Here is a 26,626-nt window from a genome sequence, read left to right on the forward strand (position 1 = left end):
CTGTCCTTTTTTCTCCACCAACAGATGCTATTTTACCCAAAGGAGATGAAAATAAGAGTGTACGGAAGGTATTCAAGAAAAAGAAACCTACCATTGTACAGCTTGATGCACCCAGCTCTAAATCAAAAGCTGATCGTTCAAAGAAATGGAAAGTGTCCAAATTGTTAAGTTCTGGTTCCACAGCTGAGGACAAAGCTGACAAAGGGGAAAAGTTGGAACGTCCAGTCATAGTGGAGAGTTCCTCAAGAGATTGTCTTTCTGATTCCTCAGAAATGACACAATCAGCAGGTTAGTGTCTAGATTGTTTAGTATGCTATTCATTGTATGATACTGTAATGTCTAGTCTAACATCCGTTCTGTTTGACTCACACTTTTTGAAATTTTAAGATTAAGTGAAAAATTTCAAATTTGGTGTATTGATGTAATTTTTCATGCTGAATCTGTTGTTACTATTCACTTGTTCCAGAAAAAAAATTTAGAAAAATATTACATTGTTTAATCATTTTTACCCAATCAGAAAATGTGTTTTGGAAAGCTGGCATTTTCTGCATGATAGCTGTCTATGACAATATGACATCATTAGACAAAAACATTATGATGATGATGACAATGAAAGTTGTAATAGGTTTTAATGAATAAAGTCATGTGAAATGTTGGAATAGGCATATAAACAATATAACAAGGAAAGGTAGTGACACAACAGCAACAGACAGGTAAAACACATATGGTGGGAAAGCAGACTATACTTTGGTTTGTTACTATGGAAACAGGCACTAATATGTCTGTGGCTTTTGATTGGCTAAAATTACCTAAAATTTACAAAAATTTAAAGCTAGTCATTTTTTTATTTAATAATTTATGGTAAAATGAATTTCTTTTCCATCATTTGCTGCTCAACCACACTATAGCTCTGACAAATGTGTGTGTGTGAATATGTTATCTATTACTTGGAAAAATAAATAAGGTTAAGTGTTAAGAAAGATAAGCTTTGAAAAAGGGACTAAAATGAAAGTAAGAAAGAAAAATGAAAATATATATATATATCTTTTATTAAACTTTTAATACTTTTTGATATTTATATAATTTTTTAAAATAAATAAATAAATAAAATAATATAAAAATATACATAAATATATATATATATTATATATATATATTTAAAATTTATAAGTTTAAATTATTTAAATAATTATTAAATTTTAACTTTTATATTTTTTTAATTAATTGTATTTCTATGTATTGGTTTATGATTTTCACTGTTTGATTTGCCTAATAGTGGTTTTATCTCTAATTTAATATAATATATATATATATATATATATATATATATATAAATGTTACGCAAATGATATTTTGAAAACAAAAGAGTTTAGTCTCCAGTTTCATGTGTGTGTGAGTGTGTGTGTGAAACTGTTAAAGTAAATATTATTTATGATAAAAATTTGCACAATGACTTCAGAATAAAACCTTCCACTACAGTTTGTCTGCATTTATTATCTCTGTCTCCCACTCCGTATGTTGTTTTAGTTTTTCATTGCCAACATGACCCGACCAACAGGATAGACATCGTTTTATTATATGTTAGATGATATATATATGTGTGTGTGTGTGAAATTAAATATCTTAAATATTTAAGTATTGTCTACTTCTGCTTGAAACAATGTTTTTGTACAACAACTGGCAACATGATTTGACATTGGGGTTGACTATTGTCTGATCTTTTTTTTAATGTCTTCTGTTTGCTTCATTGAATCAAGTGATATATCCTTTAAACAGTGGAGGCGCAATGGCCCAGTGGTTAGGGTAGCGGACTCGCGGTCATAGGATCGCGGTTTCGATTCCCAGACCGGGCGTTGTGAGTGTTTATTGAGCGAAAACACCTAAAAGCTCCACGAGGCTCCAGCAGGGGATGGTGGTGATCCCTGCTGTACTCTTTCACCACAACTTTCTCTCACTCTTACTTCCTGTTTCTGTTGTACCTGTATTTCAAAGGGCCTGCCTTGTCACTCTCTGTGTCACGTTGAATGTCCCCGAGAACTACGTTAAGAGTGCACGTGTCTGTGGAGTGCTCAGCCACTTACACGTTAATTTCACAAGCAGGCTGTTCCGTTGATTCGGATCAACCGGAACCCTCATCGTCGTAATCGACGGAGTGCTTCCAACAAAAAATATCCTTTAAACAGCTTTCTTTTCTTCTACTTTTATTTTTTTATTAAACAGTTACCAAATTTATTGAAATAAGTGAACACAGAAAAAAACAAACAAACCCCCCAAAAGTTAATATAAACAATTACAATAACAATTTTATTTTCTACCTCTTATTCTTTGTCATCTGATGCTGTCAGAAGTTACATTATTTGTGTGCCTATGCATGAATGTGCAAATGTGTGTGTGTGTGTGTGTTTGTGAATTTCTATCATTACTGAATTTTATTTTCAAATTTTTGTTTGTTTATTTGGAAACAACAAAAAATTGCAGTTTATTTTTATCAAAACACCTGCTGCTCCAGTAGTTGATATGCCATTTCATTCACCTTATATTTTTATACTTATCATTTCAATCACTCCCTTCACTCCCTTTGTCATTTTATATCCATTCCACCTGCTTGACCAACATTAAACACTGCATTTTATTACAAGATATGTGCCTCTATGTGTGTGTGTGTGTGTGTGTGTGTATGAAATTGATAAATATAATTTACTATGAAAATTTAGTTTCATTTTGATTAAAAGACTGGTGACTTCAGTGCTCAATACAGTTCATCTGCATATTTTTTATTTTATCTATTTAAAAAAAAATTTTTTTGTTTGTTTTCAAATTTATTTTTTCAGACAATTCTGCAATGGAGAGTTCAGTTGTTTCAAGTGACTCAAAAGTTTCTGGAAGCTCTTCCAAAGAAGAAACACCTCACTCAACCGTTCTTAGTCAGATTAGCAATCGGTCTGAAAGGCTGAATTCCAAAGCAAATACTGTTGCCTATAATGCAGTGCCAGACAGTTTGAGTACAGCAAAGACATCTTCAGATGAAGGAACGCCATTGAAATCGGTCTCCGACAGCAACAGCAACAGCAGTAGCAGTGGTGTCTTAATGACCAACAGGCTCGAAAGAATCGCTGCTACTGTCGGGGAAGTCAAGCATGAAATGAAGCAGTATAATAACAACTCTATGTCGGAGCCTGGCATTGCACCTTTAGAAAGTTCAACTGGAATGTTTGATGACACTGAACTTTCTTTGACCTCGGCCAAAATGAATTTAATGTCCATTAAAGATAGGTACGTATATCATTTTGATTGATTAGGTCAGTGTTTCGCAACCATCTTTTACCTGTGGCTTCTTTTGATTCCTGTTTTTACTCTTCTGGAACCCTCATATCGGTTCAATGTTTTAAAAATATCCTCTTATAGTTTTATAATTAGATATTATTTGGAATTGTATAAAAAAACATTGTTGAAATATTTTGTCTGTTGTAAAAGTGTAACCAATTTATTACACATAAGTTTTATATGCATACATATATATATATATATATATATACACACACACACACATATATATATATTTATATATATATTTATATTTATATTTATAAATATATAGTGTGAGAGAGAGAGAGGTCTGTGAGTTATCTAAAGTTATAGTAGTAAATACTGGAATTTTTTTCTCCTTTCACAATATTTTACATGGACCCTCAAGGGTCATATGGATCTGGTTGAGAACCACTAGATTAGGTTGTAATGCTGTGGTAGACACATTTAGCAAATAAGCACCGAAGGTACTGATTAGATTGTCTTGGGTGTGAAGCTGTCTCCATGATGCTAAATAGAGACGTGAGGGTGTCATTTAGCTACCAAGAAAACTTAACATCATAGTTGAATAAACTGATGGCAATTGGACCTGTAATGTCAAGATGAATGCTGATTATGTTTTCAAGTTTGGTAGTGGAAGTAGATCGGAAACATCATCCAGCTCTACAAACATAAACAAATCTGTTGGTAAATATAACATTTTAAAGACTTTAAGTCAGTTTTCTAAATAATGTTAATTTTTGTCGGTGGCACGTAAAAAGCACCATCCGAATTGTGGCCGAAGCCAGTGCCGCCTCGACTGGGACGTAAAATGCACCAATCCGACCGTGGCCGATGCCAGCCTCGCCTGGCACCAGTGCAGGTGGCACGTAAAAAGCACCCACTACACTCGCGGAGTGGTTGGCGTTAGGAAGGGCATCCAGCTGTAGAAACATTGCCAGATAAGACCGGAGCCTGGTGCAGCCTTCTGGCTTCCCAGATCCCCGGTCAAACCATCCAACCCATGCTAGCATGGAAAGTGGACGTTAAACGATGATGATGATGATTATCTAGGCTGGCCATTGCTCACAATCAAGCATGATTTGGTAGCAACATTCACAGTGTCTTCACTCCACTTTTACTCATGCGCAAACACAGTCACACTCCTGACCCTTACTTCCTTGCTCCCGTGAATATGAAGAACATGATAACTAAAAGGAGATAGAGCTATATTTACAGGTACTTACTTGTACTTGTGGCGACATTCACCCTGGACGGGTTGAGTCGGCTTCTTCTACCCATGGAAGAAGTTTCGTGGGAATATGTGGATTTCACAAGCGGTCCCCATCAATCCCGCATGTAGAGACATCCTGTTTGCCGGAGATTGTCCGCAGACGCAGGGACAGAACGACCGAGGAGCCGCCGGTTGCCGAAGCAGACACTCCGAGGATTTTCACCAGAGCCCCGTCTGCCGGGTTGTGGCCCTAATACCACTCGGTGTCAGACCAATCTGCCTTGGGTGGCCCTACCAGGAACCGAAGTTCCCGACGGCATAGCTCTGACACTACCCGTTGCCAGCGTCCCCACCACGGTGAGGAGGGGATGGACTTTGGGGATGCAAACTTAGAGTAGCAAGAGACTAATTATATATATATATATATATATATATATACATACATACATACATACATACATATATATATATATATATATATATATATATATATATTAAGAACAATCTTACTTAGAAATGGATGTGTGCGTTCCGTCATGTAATAAATTAATAAATAGAACATATGCATATATACATACATATATGTATGTACCTACATCTACATGTATATATACATGCATATATGGGTACAGGACACCAAAAAAAAACGTCGAACACAATGAGAAACGAAAACATAAACACAAAAACAAGGAACTGGACATTTCTTTTAAACAATGAAAAAATAGAGTACAGGACATACAAAACAAGGAAATGGACATTTCTTTTAAACAACGTACTCTGTTTTTTCATTGTTTAAAAGAAATGTCCATTTCCTTGTTTTTGTGTTTATGTTTTTGTTTCTCATTGTGTTTGACGTTTTTTTGGTGTCCTGTACCCATATATGCATGTATATATACATGTAGAGGTAGGTACGTACATATATGTATGTATATATGCATATGTTTTATTTATTAATTTATTATATATATATATATATATATATACACACACACTCACACACACTATAAACTGATATTTGCTTATTGTGGCTTTAAATTACCCTAAAATCTGCATTCATCACACACATTCATGCTATCTGTGATAGACTTGGCTGTCAACACTTTGCCATATTGTATATGTAACAGCTGGCTAGCATGTAAATAAGTTAATGAGTTCTATGGAGAATCATCGTAATAAAAATAGCAACAATAAGAATTTATAATTCATAAAAAGAGTTACTGAAAAATATGAGTTGTTTCTAAATATTGGCTAATTTACAATTATAAAATATTAAGAAAATACAGTAGCTAAAAGGAATGTAATACTGTGAAAGGAGAAAAAAATTCCAGTATTTACTACTATAACTTTAGATAACTCACAGACCTCTCTCTCTTTCTCTCACTATATATATCTGAAACTATTCTTTCGCTTATATACATGCATACATACATACGTATATATATTGGATTTTACTCATAAGGTATTGGAATCTTATATGTATACCATTCTGCCTAAATAATAGATCTACAGATACTATATCACTGCATATCTCACATCTATTTTCATTCCTCCACCTCACTCTCTATTTCGTATCTTATCTAAATTAATTATTGCTTAATCATCTTCTCACACCGTCTCCATTGAAAGGATATAATAAATATCCTAGAAACAGCTGTAAGACCTTCTATTTATAAATGTTCTAATATTACACACCCTTGGTTTTTTATCTCATTACGAAAAAAAAATTTTATATACACACGCTGAGTTGGACCCCTTATTTGCATAATCACCAAACCTGGAACTTAACTATGGCCTATCCATAGTACACACACACACACACACACACACATATTAGCACTGCTAAGCTTTATTATTTCAGTAAGTCTTCAAAATCTTTCTAACAGGTAAATACAAAATATGTTCCAAAATTTAGATTTTGATTTTTGTTTTAATTATAAAATTACATCTCTCAACAGCTAAAAGCACTTTTGGGGGCTTTAAAATTATTGCATATATGTTCAAATATATTTTTTTTAGATCTAACCATTTTCTTCAGGCAAAATAGTAAACTGGGGCAAAATGAGTAATTTCTGATATCTTGTTATTTTTCTCCTATATCACAAAGCAAACATAACAAAAATACAAAAAACATCATGACGATGTAATGATAGTATTAGTAGTAATATCAAAGTAAATATCTGTTTATTTTTTTAGTTTATCAAGTAGAACAAAGTCTTTCATCAAAAGTATCTCCAGATCTAGCATCCTGTCCCGAGGAGACCAATTAGTGAATGTCCTAAAGAAAAAGTTACCTGAGATTGGTGATGGAAAGGTAAGTGGTTTATTATTCTCATTCGTCTATCCATATATGGATGATGATCATGTCATTATTTATGAATGTGTCCAGAAGTTACTGAAAAGTCCCTTTTCTTTTATCAATGTACCAACAGCTCTAGACTGTCTTGGTCCCTTCTTTTGCTCAACTTGCCTCCTCAGATGTTATGAAAACTTTTTGTTTGGTGTGGCTTATTATAAGTTCCTTGTTACACAGAGTTGGTTTACCTGAGAGTATAGGATCTTCTCAGTTTGAACGGCAGTTTTTTCTAGCGGTGTCATATGAAATTGTCACCCATAATTATGACCCTAGTATCGATCTATTGCATTTCAATCTGTTTTAGGGTTAGGGTTAGTTAGGGGAGGGGGGAAGGGTATCTTTTTTTTCTTCACAAATGTAAATAAACCCAATCTGTTTCTTAAATGAAGGACATATTCATATGGCACAGAATGTTTTTTTACCTCAATGGACGTCAGTGATTGGTTGAAATTGAAGAAAAACAAACAACAAATATCTTACAAACTATAGAATTTTCTCAATAAAGACAAGAGAAAAAGATGTTTTATAAACACATTCTACCAGTATACGAAGTTTAAAATCTTGTAGTTACCTAGAAATTATATTAAAAACTGCCGTTTAAACCGAAAAGATCCAGAGTATATTTACTTTTAACTCCAGGTGTTCCTGAAAAGTTACCTACAGCAAGTTATAGTTCTGTTTTGAGGGAGAGAGGGAGGAATCATGTCTCTTATTTGCATTATTATATCATTATATCATTACAGAGGTGAAGTTTAAAATTACTAATTTTACAAACCTTTCTGGATGGTAAAAGAATTAACTTAAACCCTTTAGCATTTAAACCAGCCATAACTAGCCAAAACATGCTACTTGTTTTTGTTCAAACTGCCCACATCTAGCCTTTCACATCTACCCTGAATTGTCATTTTGAAACTAAACAATCAAACAATCATATCATCCAAATCTCAAAGGTAGGAAATAATACATGGATAGTTCAAAACAATGTGATTAAATGAGCATTACATTTGACAGTAATCAGAGTTGAAATGCTGTTTGATTTTTTTTCACCGTACAATTTCCATTATCCCACTACCAAATTTGCTGTCACCCCTTCCTTCCTTATTCATCTATCACCCCTTCTTTTCTCATTCATATTTTGTGACAGAGAAAAACACAAGAGTATTGTTATAAAGGCAGTGAGCTGGCAGAATTGTTAGCACACTGGGCGAAATGCTTAGCAGTATTTTGTCCATATTCAGGTTTGAAGTTCAAATTCCACTGAAGTCAACTTTGCCTTTCATCCTTTCTGGGTCAATAAATCAAGTACCAGTTGCATACTGGGGTCGATCTAATTGACAATTCCCTTTCCCCAAATTGAATCTAGGCATCGATGAGAACAGTCTGAGTAGTCTCTTCCTGAGGACTTTCAGGTCAAAGATCATGGACAATTTCCAAAAGTCTTTGACTTGGCAGTGCTACAGAGGGGCATTGCCTGTTTGAGGCAAGCTCTTCAGGCGTGGAAGTGCCAACAGCCAAACCTGCTTGAGATGCTTGCAGGGGAATGAAACAGTTCTACATGCAATAATTAAGAGTCTATGCATTAGAGAGTTGTAGGATTGTGTGGAGCAGCTGTTGTCACAAGTAAGATAAATTTAGATGTCTACTGAGTGTATAGTGAAGATCAACACACTACCTTCCCTTAGCAGAGAAGGAAGGCAGATCTTTCTCTGCTTAGTGGCTGTGGTAAAAGAGTTTGTGTGATGGGCCCATCTGAAAGGTCAAGCCCTTTATCAAAAAGTGGTCAATAGTGGCAAGACTGGTGAGACTGAATGAGTCTACTCTGAATATACTTTTCTAAGCAGGAGGAAAGAAACTGGAAGAGAGGGCACTTTCCCTTGCTTTCGAGATGGCAGAGTAGTCCGGGATTTTTGTGTGGAGTTTACCCCTTGCACTCCTCACACAAAGACGTATGAGATGGCTTGGGCATGTTAGCCGTATGAAAGATGGCAGAATCCCCAAGGACATACTCTACGGAGAGCTTGCTAGGGGTACTAGGTCTGTGGGTAGACCGCTCTTACGTTACAAGGATGTTTGCAAAAGGGACATGAAGGCCTGCAACATCAATATTAGCGGTTGGGAGGCAGTTGCTGGCAACCATGGAGACTGGCGACGTACCGTAAGAGAGGGAATACAAAGGAGTGACAGAGAGAGAGAGAGGAGAAATGGAAAGACAGGAAAAGACGGCAACAAGAAACTATGGCATTACAACCAGCCAGAAACAGTCTTCGCTACATTTGTGATACCTGCCAGAGGGAGTGTTTGTCCAGGATAGGACTACACAGCCACAGCAGGAAATGTATCAGGACATGAAATGTAAAAGCCAGACTAGACTACTTTATGCGCAACTCCATTGTCTCCCGAGACAAAAAGGATGCCAACAACATTTATTATTTATTTGAAGTAAAGACTATTTGCTAACATAATGTGGCTCTCCTGGAAGGGATAACTGTTACTGTTGTTTAGCACCAGAAAACATCGTTCCCATCTGGCTATCCGATACAATATCTCTGTCCTTATTTTTCTGAATAGGGAGTTGAAAACATAAAGACACAGATATTGTGTCATATAGCAAACTGGAAACGATCTTTCCTGGGGCCCAGTTAGAATTTTCTTCTGGTCGAGTAAACCATCCCACTCAAAAGATCCCTGAATAAGGGTTGTTTAAGGATGTTGAATGAAACACCCATGTTTCCAAAGAATCCGTCTCAACACATGGCTATGATGCTCCCCCACTACTTCTGCTCGTGATCAGCAAACCCACTTTGTGTTGGCAAATAGTCTTTACTTTGAAGAACTGTTACTGAATATCTTCCTTTGAGAGATTTAGAAATAGTAATGTTTCTATTTATTATTTATTTCTCTGCTCTCTTTTATATATTCCCTATTATATCCTTTAATGTGGTAGTATCTTTAATGTGTTTTTATAATATTTAAAAGTTAAAAAATTAAAATACATGAGTAGCAATCGTTCTCACATCGACAATGCTCTTCTTAATATGTGTGACGTACCACTTAAAATAATCTCTTGCCCTTCTTGCAGGGATGATAAGCTAGGTATCATTCTCAAGTAATTTTCAGTTCCTTTGTTGATAATTCCTAGTGCTTCTAGAATCACTGGTATTGTAACTGCCTTGAGATGCCACATTTTTTTCAATTTCAATGAGCAAATCTTTATATTTTCTGAGCTTGTCAAATTCTTTTGCCAATATATTATGATTATAAGAAATACGCATGTCAATCAATAAACAAACTTTGTTGTTTTGGTCTTTCACAGCAATATCCAATTTACTAACTTTGGCTCAGCCTGTATGTACTGGAAAGTCCCAAAGAATCATTACATTTTCTCCCTCATCATCATCATCATCATCATCATCATCATTATCATCATTATTATTATTATTATTATTATTATTATTGAGTGAGAGAGCAGTGCATGCCATCAAAGTGACACTGGGGTAAAATATATGAAGCCCAGTATACCCATCATGACTACCCGTCTGATAAGGGTACACTAGGCACATGCATCACAACCATATGTGCGCGATATAGTGATCTCATATCAAGATAAACAGGACATGACCTTGCAGGTAGGGGCCCAGTTAGAATTTTCTTCTGGTCGAGTAACCCATCCCACTCAAAAGGTCCCTGAATAAGAGTTGTTTAAGGATGTTGAATGAAACACCCATGTTTCCAGAGGTGATTTATTCAAACCCCAAAGAATCCCTCTCAACACATGGCTAAGATGCTCCCCCACTACTTCTGCTTGTGATCAGAGATGCACATATCATCAGCCACTAAGGGACATGCTCAACTGGTTAAGGTCAAACAACTGACAAGCAAATCTGTGGTATTGAGCAGAATATTTGCTCTAGCCCGTCTTTTATACCAAGACAAAACAATGTACATGATGACACTTCCAATCAGTGTTATCATGTACATTATTATTACTATTATTATTATTATTACTATCATTATTACTATTATTATTATTATATTATTATTATTATTATTGAGTGAGAGAGCAGTGCATGCCATCAAAGTGACACTGGGGTAAAATATATGAAGCCCAGTATACCCATCATGACTACCCGTCTGATAAGGGTACACTAGGCACATGCATCACAACCATATGTGCGCGATATAGTGATCTCATATCAAGATAAACAGGACATGACCTTGCAGGTAGGGGCCCAGTTAGAATTTTCTTCTGGTCGAGTAACCCATCCCACTCAAAAGGTCCCTGAATAAGAGTTGTTTAAGGATGTTGAATGAAACACCCATGTTTCCAGAGGTGATTTATTCAAACCCCAAAGAATCCCTCTCAACACATGGCTAAGATGCTCCCCCACTACTTCTGCTTGTGATCAGAGATGCACATATCATCAGCCACTAAGGGACATGCTCAACTGGTTAAGGTCAAACAACTGACAAGCAAATCTGTGGTATTGAGCAGAATATTTGCTCTAGCCCGTCTTTTATACCAAGACAAAACAATGTACATGATGACACTTCCAATCAGTGTTATCATGTACATTATTATTACTATTATTATTATCATTATTATTATTATTACTATCATTATTACTATTATTATTATTATTATTATTATGATCAGTATTATTAATTTATTAATTAATTTTTTTTTTGTTTTTTTTGTAGGAAATTATTGATTTCCAAATTGCTGAAGAAATGATTAACCCTGAAACTAATGTCGACACTGGTGAAGAGGTGGCATGGCATATGCCTGTCATTGAGAGCAAAAGTTATGCTGACACAACAAGTTTAGTTGCAGCCACAGATGAGGCTCACGAAGAACTGGACTGTGTCGAGGTTTTATTGCATCCCGATCATGTTGAAGATGTCATTAAAAAATGGGTCGAATACTTACATCTCACCCAGAATGCTGTATTGCACAAGTTGATAGACTTAGAGAAGCATTCTGAAAAAGACACTGTTTCTACTTCATCCAGTGACAATTTGTTGAATGAAACTTCTTTGCAACATATGCCAGACCCTCAAAAACATCCAACAGATAATGGTACCTGCAAGGCAAAGGTTTCTGCGAAAACCGACGATAAGAATTGTGAGGTGTGTTCAACTAAAAATCATATCAATGAAGCACAACAGCCTGTGGAGAAAATGACGTCATCTTCTCAGAAGGTTGTATCAGAAAATGAAGCTCATAACGTGATTGTTGATAGTGGTGTAGAACTGTTTAACCCTGAGGCACAGGTGCACTCTTCTTTGGAACAAGAAAGTATTGAAGACAAAACTGAAGGTCAGACGTTAGATATGGACCGGTCAATCTACACGAGAGGGGTTACTTCTTCCTTCATTTCCACTAGTGATTCTAGTTTTGTTGACCCTGAAGAAACTGCAGGAACTGTAGGTGTAGGTTTCAGTCAAAAAAATTCTCGTCACGAGCATGGCTTTGTGGGAGAGTCTATCAACAGCACAGGGGAGCCTGTTGAAAGTAGTAACTCCTGTGTCAATGAAGATCATGATGATGATTATCAGGAGAAGGAGAAAATAGAGGAAGAAGAGGAGGAAAAAAAAGATAGTGATAAAACAAGTACTTCTCTAATAGCGGATTCTGATAGGAGTAGTAATGATAAACTGAACAATATTGTAAAGGAAGTGACAAAGAAAGATGATGATGAAAAACTGAATGATTCTAAAGAAATTGAGAGTTTATCTTCAAAAAATATGGGAAAGGAACACATTTCCCCTGTAAAAACATTAAATGAAAACTGTAAGAATTTCCACATTAATGAAGGGTTTGAAATGTCTGGGAGTCCAAATTTCTTCTCTCCTGGTTCTGTTAAAAAGTCTGATTTTGGTGAGCCAGATTTTGTTGAGAAGGTTTCTAATCCCACATTATCTGAATTCTCAACGTTGAAAGATGCTTTCGGTTCTGATCATAACATCATCAGCAGTGAGTCTGTCTTGGATCAGACCGATTCCAATATATGTGAGACAGACAGGAGCCAAGATACTGCAGAAATAGGATATAATTCTCTCTTTTCCAGTGGAGAATCAAAGGAAGATGATAGAATACAGTTTGCTGAAGATCAAGGAAGTGAAACAGGAAGCAAATCAGCAATGGATTCTTCCCACACGGGATCTGACAATGGCAGTCATGATAAGAAAGAGGAATGTCTGTTTGAACCCAACACACATGCTTCAGTTTTTGAAACGGTTAATAATGTTGAAGACAACCATAGTGATATCATGAATAAAAACAATAATGTACTTGGAAAAATGGATGGAGAATCCAAGGACAACCAAAATGAATTTGACAAAAATTCTTGTGAAAGCAAAGAAAATGATCCTCACCAGAAATGTAGTTGTAGTCCAAAAGAACAAGATGATGATGAAGAAGAACAACAACATGATGAACTCTGTGATCCCAAACTATTTATGAAATGTTTTGTTTCTGACCCATTCGGTCTTTCTTTAGAACAACACAAACTTGCTTCCATGTTAGCTGTTGCATGTTTCCAGACTAAATGCACTGGAGATATCTGTTCCAAAGTCTTTCAAAGTTCTTGCTTTTTCCGGTGTGTTAACACCGCCACAAGTCCTTGTGCTTCTCAAAAGTTAGAGCTATCCGATGCCAATTCCTCCTCAAAATCTATTGATACTTCTTTGCTCAGTGAAAGCGAAACTCAGTCATTCAGTTCATCATCCAGTTATGTTAATAGCTACAGTAAACCAAAACATATCTTGTTCACATATCAAACATCACAGTTTGCTTCCGGAAGTTGCTCACCAAAAGACTGCCATGGCAGATTCTGTCATCTTTTCAGCAGATTTGTAGAGACACAGCTTCTGGAAGGTACCAGAAGCAAATTATCACCTCACCCCCCAGACCATGTGCTTTCAGTGGAAGAACATTATGACTGGCAAATGTCATTATTTATTCGGTGCTATTTTCATTTACTGTCTCTAGATGTTGTCCGACGCCATGTTTACAGTTACCATGGTTACTGCTTCAGGAGTTGGTTAGCTCTTGTTCATTGTCTTCAAGGTAATTAGCATTTCTCACCTCCTTTACATCTTTGAATATTTGTTATTGTGTCCAATCATTACCATTTTATTTTCCACTTTCAAAGAAACCCTCCCTGCACTTGTTAGAATGAAAATAAACTAAAATATGCTTTGAAACCATCATTTTCCTAAATAAAACACATATTGGTTCTGTTTCACTTATTATTGATGCTAGTTAGTTAGTTAACTAATTAATCAATTGCTTGACTAATTGTTCAATCAATCAGTTGGTTTGTCAGACTCCTTTTGTTGCCATTTGTAGCTTCATCCACGATGTGTCCTCATGTTTAGCCCCTTGTGGGCAATAAAGAAATACATATTTTTATATGCATGTGTGTTATTTAACCCCAAGTAAATCCTAGTCAAGTTGTCCTTTGATCAAAACTTCACTCCAGCTGATATTATTTTTGTAAACTCATGTTATCCAATATGCCCTTTATTATTATAATTACATAATAGGCTGTGATTTGAGGGACGTTTAGATACTACTTCTTGCAGGCTGGACAACCACTTAGATGCTTCTTCATAATGGTAGTTATTATTTATGAGGGCAATAGTATGGCTGTGTGGTTAGGAAGCTTGCTTCTCAACCACATAGTTTCAGGTTCAGTTCTACTCTGTGGCACCTTGGGCAAGTGTCTTCTTAGGTTGACCAAAGCTTTATTTTTCATCATTTATTTGTTTCAGTCATTTGTCTTGAAGGATTTTAGCCAAACATATCAACCCCAAGACTTATTTTTTTAAGCCTAGTACTAATGCTATCATTCCCTTTTGCTGAACTGCTAAGTTATGGGGATGGAAACACACCAACATAGGTTGTCAAACAGTGGTAGGGAATAAACATAGACACAAAGACACACAAAGGGGTTGGACAAAATAATGGAAACACCTTAAAATTTCAAACAATTTTATTTTAATGTGGGGTAGGACCGCCTTTGGCAGTAATTACAGCTTGAATTCTATGAGGCATGGACTTGTACAAAGTTTGAATTGTTTCCAAAGGAATTTTCGTCCATTCTTCAGCTAAAACAGTTTCCAGTTCTTGTAGTGATGATGGTGGGGGATATCGACTCCTTACTTGTTTTTCTAAAATGCACCATAAATGTTCAATAATATTGAGATCTGGGGACTCAACTTCACTGGAATGTTCCTTGTGTCATTCAGTAACGACTTTAGCTGAATGAATTGGTGCATTATCATCCTGAAAGATTGTGTTTCCCTCTGGAAACAGTTCCACAACCATAGGATGAATTTGATCAGATAAAATGCTTAAATAATCTTGACTATTAATTTTGCCATGAAGGAAATCCATTGGGCCGATGGATTTCCAAGATATAGACCCCCATATCATCATAGATCCTCCTCAATGTTTAACAGTTGGAAGAAGGCAGTCTGGATCAAATGCCTCTTTTGGCTGTCTCTACACGTATACTCAGCCAGTGGTCAGAAATAAGGTAAAGGATGACTCGTCCGAGAAAATAACATTCTTCCACTGCTCTAGGGACCAATTCTGTAGGTTTTTACTCCACTCTAAATGCTTTGCAATGTTTGTTTTTGAAAGTAGTGGTTTTCTGATTGCAGCCTCCTGTGAAATCCAGCTTTGTGCAGCTCCTGGCAAACAGTTTTTATGGAAACTGGGCGCTTGAAGTGGTCATTAAGCTCTGCAGTAATTTTGGGAGCTGTACTTTTGTGATTCTTTCTAACAATTCGCATAAGAGTCCAACAGTCCCTTCTGGAGTTTTGTTTCGACGAGGAGGCTTTTCCCTCTTTCTCAAAGGCTGCCATTACTTTTGAGACATTACTTCTTGATACACCAAACATTTTGGCTGTTTTCATTACGCTAGTGCCTGCAGTACGAGCACCAACAATCTGACCTCTTTGAAAGTCCGATAGATCTGTCATTTTAATGACTTTTAATTACCTTTTTCTGATGATATCTGAAAAGAAACAGCAACTTTAGCAAAACATATTAAGCTACACTAATAATAAATTAAAAAACATAGAAATAAACAAGCTTTTGATGGGTTTATAGATATTTCAGAATTATGATGCAATGATGCTAGGTGTTTCCATTATTTTGTCCAACTACTGTATAAATATGATGAGCTTCTTCCAGTTTCTATTTACTAAATCAACTCACAAGGCTTTGATTGGCCCAAGGCTATAGTAGAAAACACTTGCCCAAGGTACCATGCAGTGGAACAGAACCTGGAATCATGTGGTTGGGAAGCAAGCTTCTTACCACACAGCCATGCCTGTGCTTTGCGATTGAATTTGGTCGGTGGAATCTTCTGTTGTGTGTATTCATGTGTGTGAAAGTGCTTGTGCCTCCTATAACAAATAGGAGAGAATAACCTGTTAAATAACATAAAAATAACATGGAAAAATTTAGAAAACAAAAAAATTTCTTCTAAAGTAATTATCTATTTTTATATGAATTATCATTTATCTTTTAACATTTTTTTTTTGTTATTATCCTTGTTTCAGAGATTGGTAAAGATGATATAATTGGAAAGTGTCTACAAAAGAAAAAATTGCAACAAGCTGTAGACTTGTTACATTCAGAAGATATACATTTTTCAGCAATGGTATGCATTGTTGGACATCTTTCAAGGTAAGGTTTCTCTGAAGTATGAGCCCTTAATTTGTTTGATGCTGTTGAAAATCCTATAGCACACCTTCTGGTTGCGTTGGACTCCTATTGAAACTCAATCCACATTAGTTTTGTAAGTTCACCACTGTTCCCAGACTACCTTTGATGATGATAATGCCACCACCACCACCACCACCAATGTCTTCATCATGATCATCTTTTTTTTTCTTTATCTTTTACTTGTTTCAGTTGTAGGACTGCAGCCATCCTGGAGCACCACATGATTGGTTTAGTCAAACAGTTTGACCTCAGTACTTATTTTCCAAAGTCTCCTACTTGTTCTGTCAGTCTATTTTGCCAAACAGCTAAGTTATCATCATCATTATTGTTCGACCGTGGTCGAGACAATGGAATTTACCATGCTACACCAGACTTCACGGTCCATCATAGCATTACGGAGGTCCTGTTGCTGGATGCCTGTATCCCTGGAGATTACATCAGGGTGGGAGAGTGTGCACCCTCTGATATTGCGAGTAGATGGCTTCCAGAGGAGAAGAGTAGAAATTACTTCTGTTTCAGCTCTACAACAATGTCCAGCAAACTGGACTCTCCTACCTTTCACAAGAGATGATACAGGTGGTAGTTTCCCATATATTTGCATTTTGGTTGGATGGCGCTTCCACGAGAGGTTTTGAGCTCTCATAAGGAGGCGAGTGTAGGTTCCACCCAACCGCCTCTCAAGCTTCTTTGATAACGTCCAGGTTTCTGAGCCATATAGTAGAATTGGTTCGACTGTGGCTTTGAAGATTTCAAGTTTGAAGCTAAGTTATGGGGATGTAAACAAATCAACACTAGTTGAGGGATGGGGACAAACACAAACACGAAGACACACACATAAATGCACGTGTGTGTGTTGAGAGAGAGAGAGACCAAACAAACACTAATGAGGCAGGTGTTAAAAAGACTAGTTGCTATTGATAAGGAGCCCAGGACCACTTGAGCTATCAGTTAGAGCTTGTTTCTTTTTTAACTTGGAGGATGTAAAACTTTGTTGTCTCTGATTAATTTCTCTGCTTTCAACTTTTTAGCTGAAGGACTGCATCTGAAATGTTGAACATTTCACTCATCGCATGTTCTCTGTATGCTTTTATCAATTTTACTACATAATATGATACCTATTTCTTTATTACCCACAAGGGGCTAAACACAGAGGGGACAAACAAGGACAGACATAGGTATTAAGTCGATTACATCGACCCCAGGGCGTAACTGGTACTTAATTTATTGACCCCGAAAGGATGAAAGGTAAAGTCGACCTCGGCGGAATTTGAACTCAGAGCGTAGCGGCAGACAAAATACCTGTTTCTTTATTACCCACAAGGGGCTAAACACAGAGGGGACAAACAAGGACAGACATAGGTATTAAGTCGATTACATCGACCCCAGGGCGTAACTGGTACTTAATTTATTGACCCCGAAAGGATGAAAGGTAAAGTCGACCTCGGTGGAATTTGAACTCAGAGCGTAGCGGCAGACGAAATACCTATTTCTTTATTACCCACAAGGGGCTAAACACAGAGGGGACAAACAAGGACAGACATAGGTATTAAGTCGATTACATCGACCCCAGGGCGTAACTGGTACTTAATTTATTGACCCCGAAAGGATGAAAGGTAAAGTCGACCTCGGTGGAATTTGAACTCAGAGCGTAGCGGCAGACGAAATACCGCTAATCATGTTGCCCGGCGTGCTAACGACTCTGCCAGCTCGCCGCATTACTACATAATATGACACCAGCCTCACTAGGGTCTGTTTCATCATATATATATATATATATATATATTAGTATCAATAACAAGGAGCATGGAGATTTGTACATCCACAAAGTTATTTTATTGTAATTTGTATGTTTAACGTAGTTTAATTTTTCGAATTTTAACCAATCCTATGCAGTGGGACAGAACCTGGAATCATGTGGTTGGGAAGCAAGCTTCTTACCACACAGCTACTCGTCACATTATTTTAAGCATTTAACTTTTTGTGTACACATTAATTTCTTTCATACATTAGTTACAAAACATCCATGCCCACAGCTTGAAACTGGCATAGGCAACCTTATTTTGAGAAGCAGGCCATTTTTTACTTGTTTACTTGTTTTACTCTTTTACTTGTTTCAGTCATTTGACTGTGGCCATGCTGGAGCACTGCCTTTAGTCAAGCAAATCGACCCCAGGACTTATTCTTTGTAAGCCTAGTACTTATTCTATCAGTTTCTTTTGCCGAACCGCCAAGTTATGGGGATGTAAACACACCAGCGTCGGTTGTCAAGCGATGTTGGGGGGACAAATACAGACATACAAACATACACACACACATATATACATATACATATATACGACGGGCTTCTTAGTTAGTTAGTTAGTTAGTTAGTTAGTTAATTTGGCTCAAAAGCAAATAGCAAGGCCATGTGGGGGGACATGGAGTTAAGTACAGGGTGGTGTTCATGTAAAGAGTTCAGGCCACTTGAGGTCAAGGGAGGCTTTGAACAAAGCGGTCGTCAGTATCTTCACCATCTCGTCTGGCAGCTTGTTCCACGGATCCGCAACCCGGAGCTTCTTTCAGTTTCCATCTACCAAATCCACTCACAAGGCTTTGGTTGGCCCGAGGCTATAGTAGAAGACGCTTGCCCTAGGTGCCATGCAGTGAGACTGAACCCGGAACCATGTGGTTGGTTAGCAAGCTACTTACCACACAGCCACTCCTGCGCCTATACAGTTATATACAGAATATTAAAATAACCTAGATGTCTTTCCACTGCAGTGACTGCACTTTGTTACAGATAGTTATCATAGAGGTGGTAACAGTGATGATTGTGAAGAACTGCAATTCCTCCATCACTGTATATTCTCTTTGTATATTCATGCTGTTGATTGCAACCCATTTATTTAACACTAGCAGTATCGCCCGACGTTGCTCGGGTTTGTAAGGGAAATAACTATATAAGCATTTTTAGAGAGTTATAGCAAAAAAATGCATTAAAATGGAAAAAAAAATGAAGGTAAATTTTTTTGTAAATCGTTGACTCATCGTAGACATTTTTAGAGAGTTACTTCCCTTATATAATAGCGAAAAAATGCATTAAAATGGAAAAAAAATGATGGTAAATTTTTTTTTAAATCGTAGACTCATCGTAGACGTGCGCTAATACCCAGAAGGGCTCGATATGAATCACGACTATAAGATACCCGGTTTTGGTTAAACTGCACCGCAAAATGTGGGAGTAGTTAGGAATCTAAATCGTAGGAGACAGATACACAACTTCACTTTTATATATAAAGATTAATGCAACCATGCTATTTCTCATTTGTATATTTCAGGTTGTTTAGTTTCCGTCCAGCAGAAATCGTAGAGTTTTCCGTACAGAATTCAGAGCATGTACAACCACTTGATGTTCTCTACCTCAGTTACTTACATAACTTTCCCCTCCATCATTTCCATTCCTACATGATGGCAAGAATCAACGTAAGCTTCGATAAGTAAGTAGAAAAATTTATTTCCATTCTTTATCTCAGAAAGCTTGTCTGCCACAACAGAACTGAGATCCTAAACTTTTAAGTGTCACATAAAATAATGTTCATCCTTCGGGTTCGAAGATGAACACTGGCATCATCTGGTGGAACTGCCGCTATGAGACCGGAGGTGGCTGGTGAGGCCAATCCGGGCAAGGAAGCCCCTCCCACAGGTGGGGCAGAAGGGGGTAGGGGCCGTGCTACTGGTGCAGGCGGCTCTGGCTTTCCGCATCTGGCGTTTCTGCTCTGCTGACCGAATCTGTCCCTCCTCGGCTGTCCCTGCTCCTGTGGTGATTGCACTGCGCCAGGATGCTGGTACCACGTAAAAAGCACAGGTAATGGTGCCATGTAAAAAGCAACCAATACACTCTGTAAAATGGTTGGTGATAGGAAGGGCATTCAACCATAGAAACCAAACAGACCATGGAAAAGTGGTGCAACGCCTGGCCTTGCCAGTTCCTGCCAAGCCATTCAACCCATGCCAGCACGGAAAACCGACATTAAATGTTGATGATGCCTTCTCCTTATAATTTAATGTCCACTTTTCCATGATTGTAAAGAATTTTTTTAAAGCAGATTTTCTACAGCTGGAAGCTTTTCCTGTCACCAATCCTCACCTGTCTCCAGGTAAGGTAAGATTACCCCATGGCCAGATATTTGTCATCGAAGGCCAGAAACAAACATTGTTTGTATGACTGATGCCTGTTTGCAACCATCACATGATGTCAAGACAAGGGTGCACATGTGCATGCACGCACACACATGCACACACTTATATACTGCTGGTTTCTTCTGGTTTCTTATTTCTTTATTGCCCACAAGGAGCTAAACATAGAGGGAACAAACAAGGACAGACAATGGGTTTAAGTCGATTATATTGACCCCAGTGCGTAACTGGTAAACTGGTACTTATTTAATCGACCCTGAAAGGATGAAAGGCAAAGTCGACCTTGGCAGAATTTGAACTCAGAACGTAGTAACAGCAGACGAAATACTGCTAAGCATTTCGCCCGATGTGCTAGTGTTTCTTCCAGTTCGCCGCTTCTTCTGGTTTCTGCCCACCTTATCCCCCTACGAAGGTTTAGTTGTCCTGAAGCTATAGTAGAACACACTTGCCCAAGGTGCCTTGTATCTGAAAGCAAATTCAGCTGTGAATAATAACTTCTAATACATTATGTTAAAAATTCCTTGGATGGAAAAGAAAAGGCAGAAAGCTACTTATGGGAGGCAAACCATGCATCTTCTGACAGACATGCTATAGATTACATTAAAACAACTTTCCCGCTTTCAGCCATCCAACTTTCCCGCTTTCATGCCTTGATCTTACCAGTGGGGTGGCATTATTTGAAAGCTACAACAATGTAAAGAAGCACATTGTGGTGTATAACAACATTCGATAGAGTGGTTGATACAGTGATTGGTGATGTACCTCAAAACAAATTCATTATCATTATCGTTTTAATGTCCACTTTTTTATGTTTGCATGGGTCAGACAGAATTTGTTGAATTAGATTTTCTATGGCCAGAGGCTTGACATCATCTTTAAGTAAAATCTCCAGATGCTCAACATCAACTTGGAGGATGCAGAAGGGCTGGTAAAGGACCACCAATGATGGGGAACACTAGTGGACCTTGATGGCGCTTCACACAATTACACCTCTGGGACCCCATACCCATCAAGCAAGAACTTGAAGCAAGCATGGCCAAATGCCTTTCTTGTCACCAACCCTCACCTGTTCCTGAGCATGTTTTTACAGAAGATTAGACTTAAAGAAAACCCCTGGTTTGACAGTGACACTTGTTTACAACTATCACATGATATCAAAACAAGGGGACACATGCGCACACTCACATGGCAAATGTCTGTCAGTTATCATCTACTAAATACATTCACATGGCTTTGATCAGCCTAGGCACTTACCCAAGGTGCTGTGCAGTGGGATTTAACCTGAAACCACATGGCTGACAAGCAAACTTCTGAACTACACAGCTATAAATATTTATTTTATTTTTTTCCATCCAAGGTGTTTTTCACCCAATATATCATCAGCTATTATTTGTTAGTGAATTTGCTTCAAGATATACTTCGGAGTATATCTAAACTGGCTGACCCTCTGATTAAACTCATGCTCACCAGGTTCAAATGTAATATTTTATACTTAACCAGTGCTTATATTCACTACTCCATCGACTTGTCCACAACCTGGGGTAATACACAATTGATAGGAAGTTCAAGAGTTACTCTCAACTCTACTCAGGCCCAAGGTGGTAGTACTTGTCGAGAGCCCAGTTAGGTAATGGAAATTAGGAGCTTTGAACCTAACTTTAAATATAAAAGAAATAACTTTAGGCTGCAGATTTAATATCATTTTTTTCTATTTTAATTAATGGTTCCCATATGGCCTATATAAACTGATTCTTTTAGTTGTCTTTCAGTTTTGTCCATTTCTGTTATCTTGTTTTTGTTCCACAACAAAAAAGTTGTTTAAAGTTTCTGATTCAATCTTTTGGTCAGTCAGTTTGTATTTATTGTTGTTCAAGTGGCTAAACACTGCATCACAAACAGAAGACTAACTAATAGGAGACCATCCCTGTTATGGACAATGGAATGAGAACAATCTACCCATGTAGGTTTAAGTATTCAGTTAAAAATTCTGAGAAGATTAATGAATACAACAGCTATATGAAGCAGGTTGAAGGATACAATGGTCAAAATGTGATTATGACAACCAAGACAAGGACACAAGTTTGAATATATCACAGTATAATACTCATTTCTTTGTTTCTATGTTTGATATATATATCATCATCATCATCATCATCATTTAACGTCCGCTTTCCATGCTAGCATGGGTTGGACGGTTCAACTGGGGTCTGTGAAGCCAGAAGGCTGCTTCAGGCCCAGTCTGATCTGGCAGTGTTTCTAGATATATATTTGTTTTTTTACTATTTTAAATATACATTGTTAAATTAGTCCATTGTGATCCAAAATTACATTAGGGTCAGAGACATTTTTATCCCGATATTATATGCATATGTTTTGAGGGTAGAAAGCACCCATGAAATATGCAAACAGTATTATTCTTCTCTTCTTTTGCGGCATGAGTTGGAGAAATCCTTTGTCATCTCACCTGTGATACCAATCACCCTGAGACCTGATTTCTCCATTTTCTCTTTTCTCTTTATCAGCTGAGTAATTTCTTTGTTGTATTCAATCGGCAATGTCCTTAATACCAGTCATTGTTTAAGCTCACTTAAGCACTTTCTTCTTTCTTTTATGCCAGTAAAGAATTGATGTGATCTATTATCCAAAATATTTAACTTGTCCTTACTAATTATCTCTTTTTAGGAAACTGATGTTGGCCAAACTCAGTGAAAATAATGAAACAAAGTTCACTTGGCTCGAATATTTGTTATCCAAAGTAGATGACAAACTATTCACTAAAGCTATCCCTTTACTTCCAAGGTAAGTAAATATCTTTGAACCTTTCTCAACACTTTTTCTGCCACTTTGTGAATAATCTGGGCTAATACACAATTGATAGGAAGTTCAAGAGTTACTCACAGCTCCACTCAGGCCCATGGTGGAAGTACTTGTCAAGAGCATAGTTATGAATCAAATAGTAAAAGGTAATCCTGTGGCAAAGGAATACAGGACACAGAGCTGGACTGGCCCCATACACAAGTATAACACAGGCCACCAATGTATAGACTTGCCCTGTTGCTTTGTAAACCAATTTCCCCTTTCAAAGAGTTAAACAGGCCCTGTGCTTCAAGGATAAGCTCAGGAGAGTAGGAACACACACATACATAAATATGATGGGTTTCTTCCAGTTTCTGTCTACCAAATCCACTCACAAGGTTTTGACTAGCCCAAGGCTTTGATTGGCCCAAGGCTATTGTAGAAGACAGTTGCCCAAGGTATCATGCAGTGGGACAGAACCTGGAATCATGTGGTTGGGAAGCAAGCTTCTTACCACACAGCTACTCGTCACATTATTTTAAGCATTTAACTTTTTGTGTACACATTAATTTCTTTCATACATTAGTTACAAAACATCCATGCCCACAGCTTCAAACTGGCATAGGCAACCTTATTTTGAGAAGCAGGCCACATGAGGCATGGCTCATAATCAGGTGGTACAGGACCACCAATGATGGAGGACACTGGTGGACCTTGCTGGCTCTTCACACAATTACGCTTCTGGGACCCCAGACCCATCAAGCAAGAGCTTGAAGCAAGCAAGAAACAAGCATGACCAAATGCCGTTCTTGTCACCAACCCTCACCTGTTCCTGAGCATGTTTTTACAGAAGATTGGACTTAAAGAAAACCCCTGGTTTGACAATGACACTTGTTTACAACTATCACATGATATCAAAACAAGGGGACATGAAGATAATTTTTCATTTAGCATGCCATTCAGAAAGTCCTACAGGAAGAAACAGAGAAATACCCTTTAAAACTGTTTTTCATGTTTTGTTGCAGTGCTGGAATGCATCTGTTGAAATGGAAGTACAGAGATATCATTGTTTTTTTGTGCAATAACTGCCGTGACGAATCCGTGGCGGACGAACATTGGAAGAAAGTGCTGCATCTATGTTTAATAAACAAGTATGTATCAAAGAGGCAAAAAAAAAAAAAAATGTTACGTCTCTTCAGAGACTAATTATTGTTAAAAATAATTTATTGTTTGTATTACATACCACATCTTCAATGTTTGTAATGGACTGTAGTTTATTCTAATGTTTATGGTTTATTTAAAATCAACTATTTTAACTTGAACTCATTTCATTTCATTGTTTTATATAAACTTTTTTTTATGTTATTATAAATTATAGGACGCGACTTATTGACGAAGTGACAAAAATTGGGAACCAATCAATAATTTCTCGCCAAAAAATTATAAGGAACACAACTCTTTATACAATATATGTAGAGTTATTTCCCTTAGTTAATTTTGCCATTTTCCTCTCATTTCACGTTTATCAATTTACGATACAGAGCTGGGATTGTTGTTTAGTTTCAGGTTAGTCTTGTTCGAACATACCTAAATTAAAAAGCGTTGCAACCGTAACTCTCCTGCCTTATTTTCTTATTTTCAAATATAGTATATTTGGGATTTCGTTAGCCAACCTATTCTTCCCTATTTAAGGCAGTAATATATTTTTATTAGGTAGATTTGTTTGTTATTTCTAGCAGATTATGAAATCATGTAGCTGCTTCCTTGTTGGGTCATGATGATGCTGATGATGACGATCATCATCATCATCATCATTTACAGTCCATTTTCCATGCTGGCATGGATTGGACTGTTTGACAGGAGCTGGCAAGCCTGAAGACTGCACCAGACTTCACTATCTCTTTTGGCATGGTTTTTAACAATGACGACGTTACAGAATGGACAGGGTGCTTTCTACATGACACCAGCACAAATAAGGTCTGTTTGGCATAGTTTTTATAGCTGGATGCCCTTCCCAACATCAACCACTTTACAGAGTGGGCTAGGTACTTTTTATCTACAGGTATAAATGTACTAAGCCATACGATACAAATGTGAAGGTGTATAGCTTAGTGGTTAGGGTGTTGGACACATGATTGTAAAATTGTGGTTTTGATTCCTGGACCGAGCAGTGCACTGTGTTCTTGAGCAAAACACTTCATGTCACGTTGTTCCAGTCCTCTCAGCTGGCAAAAATGAGTAATCCTGCGACAGACTGGCGTTTCATCCAGGTGCAGAATTTATACGCCGTGGAAACCGGGAAACCCACCCTTATGAGTCGGTATGACTTGAGAAGGTAACTTTACTATATGTTACAAAAGAGTGCATTAAAACTGTTGATATGGCTCTGAAATGCCAGTCATTAGTGGAAAACTTATTGCACTGGCAGACAGTCTCAATTATAGCACTGTAGGGCATTATTGTTCCCCTGCTCACAATGGCCACAATATTCTGATTGAAATTTTTTTCATTTTTCAATAAAAATATCCTATTGTATTGAATTTAAGTAAAATATTCATCATATGATATTTTTATCATTGACTATAGTTAAGAGTTAGGAGGTTGTGAAGAAAAGGAGAAAGTACAGTTGGAGACTAAAAGTATTACATTACTTAGTTCAATTTCTTATGTGTCTGAAACCCTCTCTACAACTATTGACTTAGAGAGAAATCAAAACAGAATGTGTGTCAGGATAAGTTATTATCTCCTCTCATTTGAACCCAGTTGCAATTTCCTACAGGTGTTTGCTCACCTCATCTCAAAAAAATAGTTTCAATATATTAGGAATCTATCTTGTTTGGTATTCCTCCAATTTTGCTCTGCTGATTTATACCACTGACCACTCTGAGATATTTTGCTTAGTTCATTTTGTTTTACAAAGTTATGAAGTGACGCAAGAATTTTATTGTTTATATGTATATAGATATATTTACTCACACATACACAAACATACTTACATATTTAGAAAAATATAAAGGAAATTTGGTTGCTATTTCTTCCG

The 26,626-nt window shown here is 37.1% G+C and overlaps 1 protein-coding gene across 2 annotated transcripts in view; it reads left to right on the forward strand.

The window, feature by feature from the left end:
• Window positions 1–26,626, forward strand: part of LOC115211873 — a 101,365-nt gene that overhangs the window by 52,227 nt on the left and 22,512 nt on the right. For both annotated transcript variants that reach the window (XM_029780611.2, XM_036503078.1), the window contains 8 exons: window positions 25–288; window positions 2,832–3,273; window positions 6,713–6,830; window positions 11,571–13,941; window positions 16,449–16,575; window positions 19,932–20,090; window positions 23,473–23,589; window positions 24,612–24,737. In XM_029780611.2, coding sequence (XP_029636471.1) covers window positions 25–288; window positions 2,832–3,273; window positions 6,713–6,830; window positions 11,571–13,941; window positions 16,449–16,575; window positions 19,932–20,090; window positions 23,473–23,589; window positions 24,612–24,737 — 3,724 coding nt within the window. The remainder of the gene's footprint in view (window positions 1–24; window positions 289–2,831; window positions 3,274–6,712; window positions 6,831–11,570; window positions 13,942–16,448; window positions 16,576–19,931; window positions 20,091–23,472; window positions 23,590–24,611; window positions 24,738–26,626) is intronic.

Source organism: Octopus sinensis, linkage group LG5, assembly GCF_006345805.1.
Source record: "Octopus sinensis linkage group LG5, ASM634580v1, whole genome shotgun sequence".
Taxonomy (NCBI): Eukaryota; Metazoa; Mollusca; class Cephalopoda; order Octopoda; family Octopodidae; genus Octopus; species Octopus sinensis.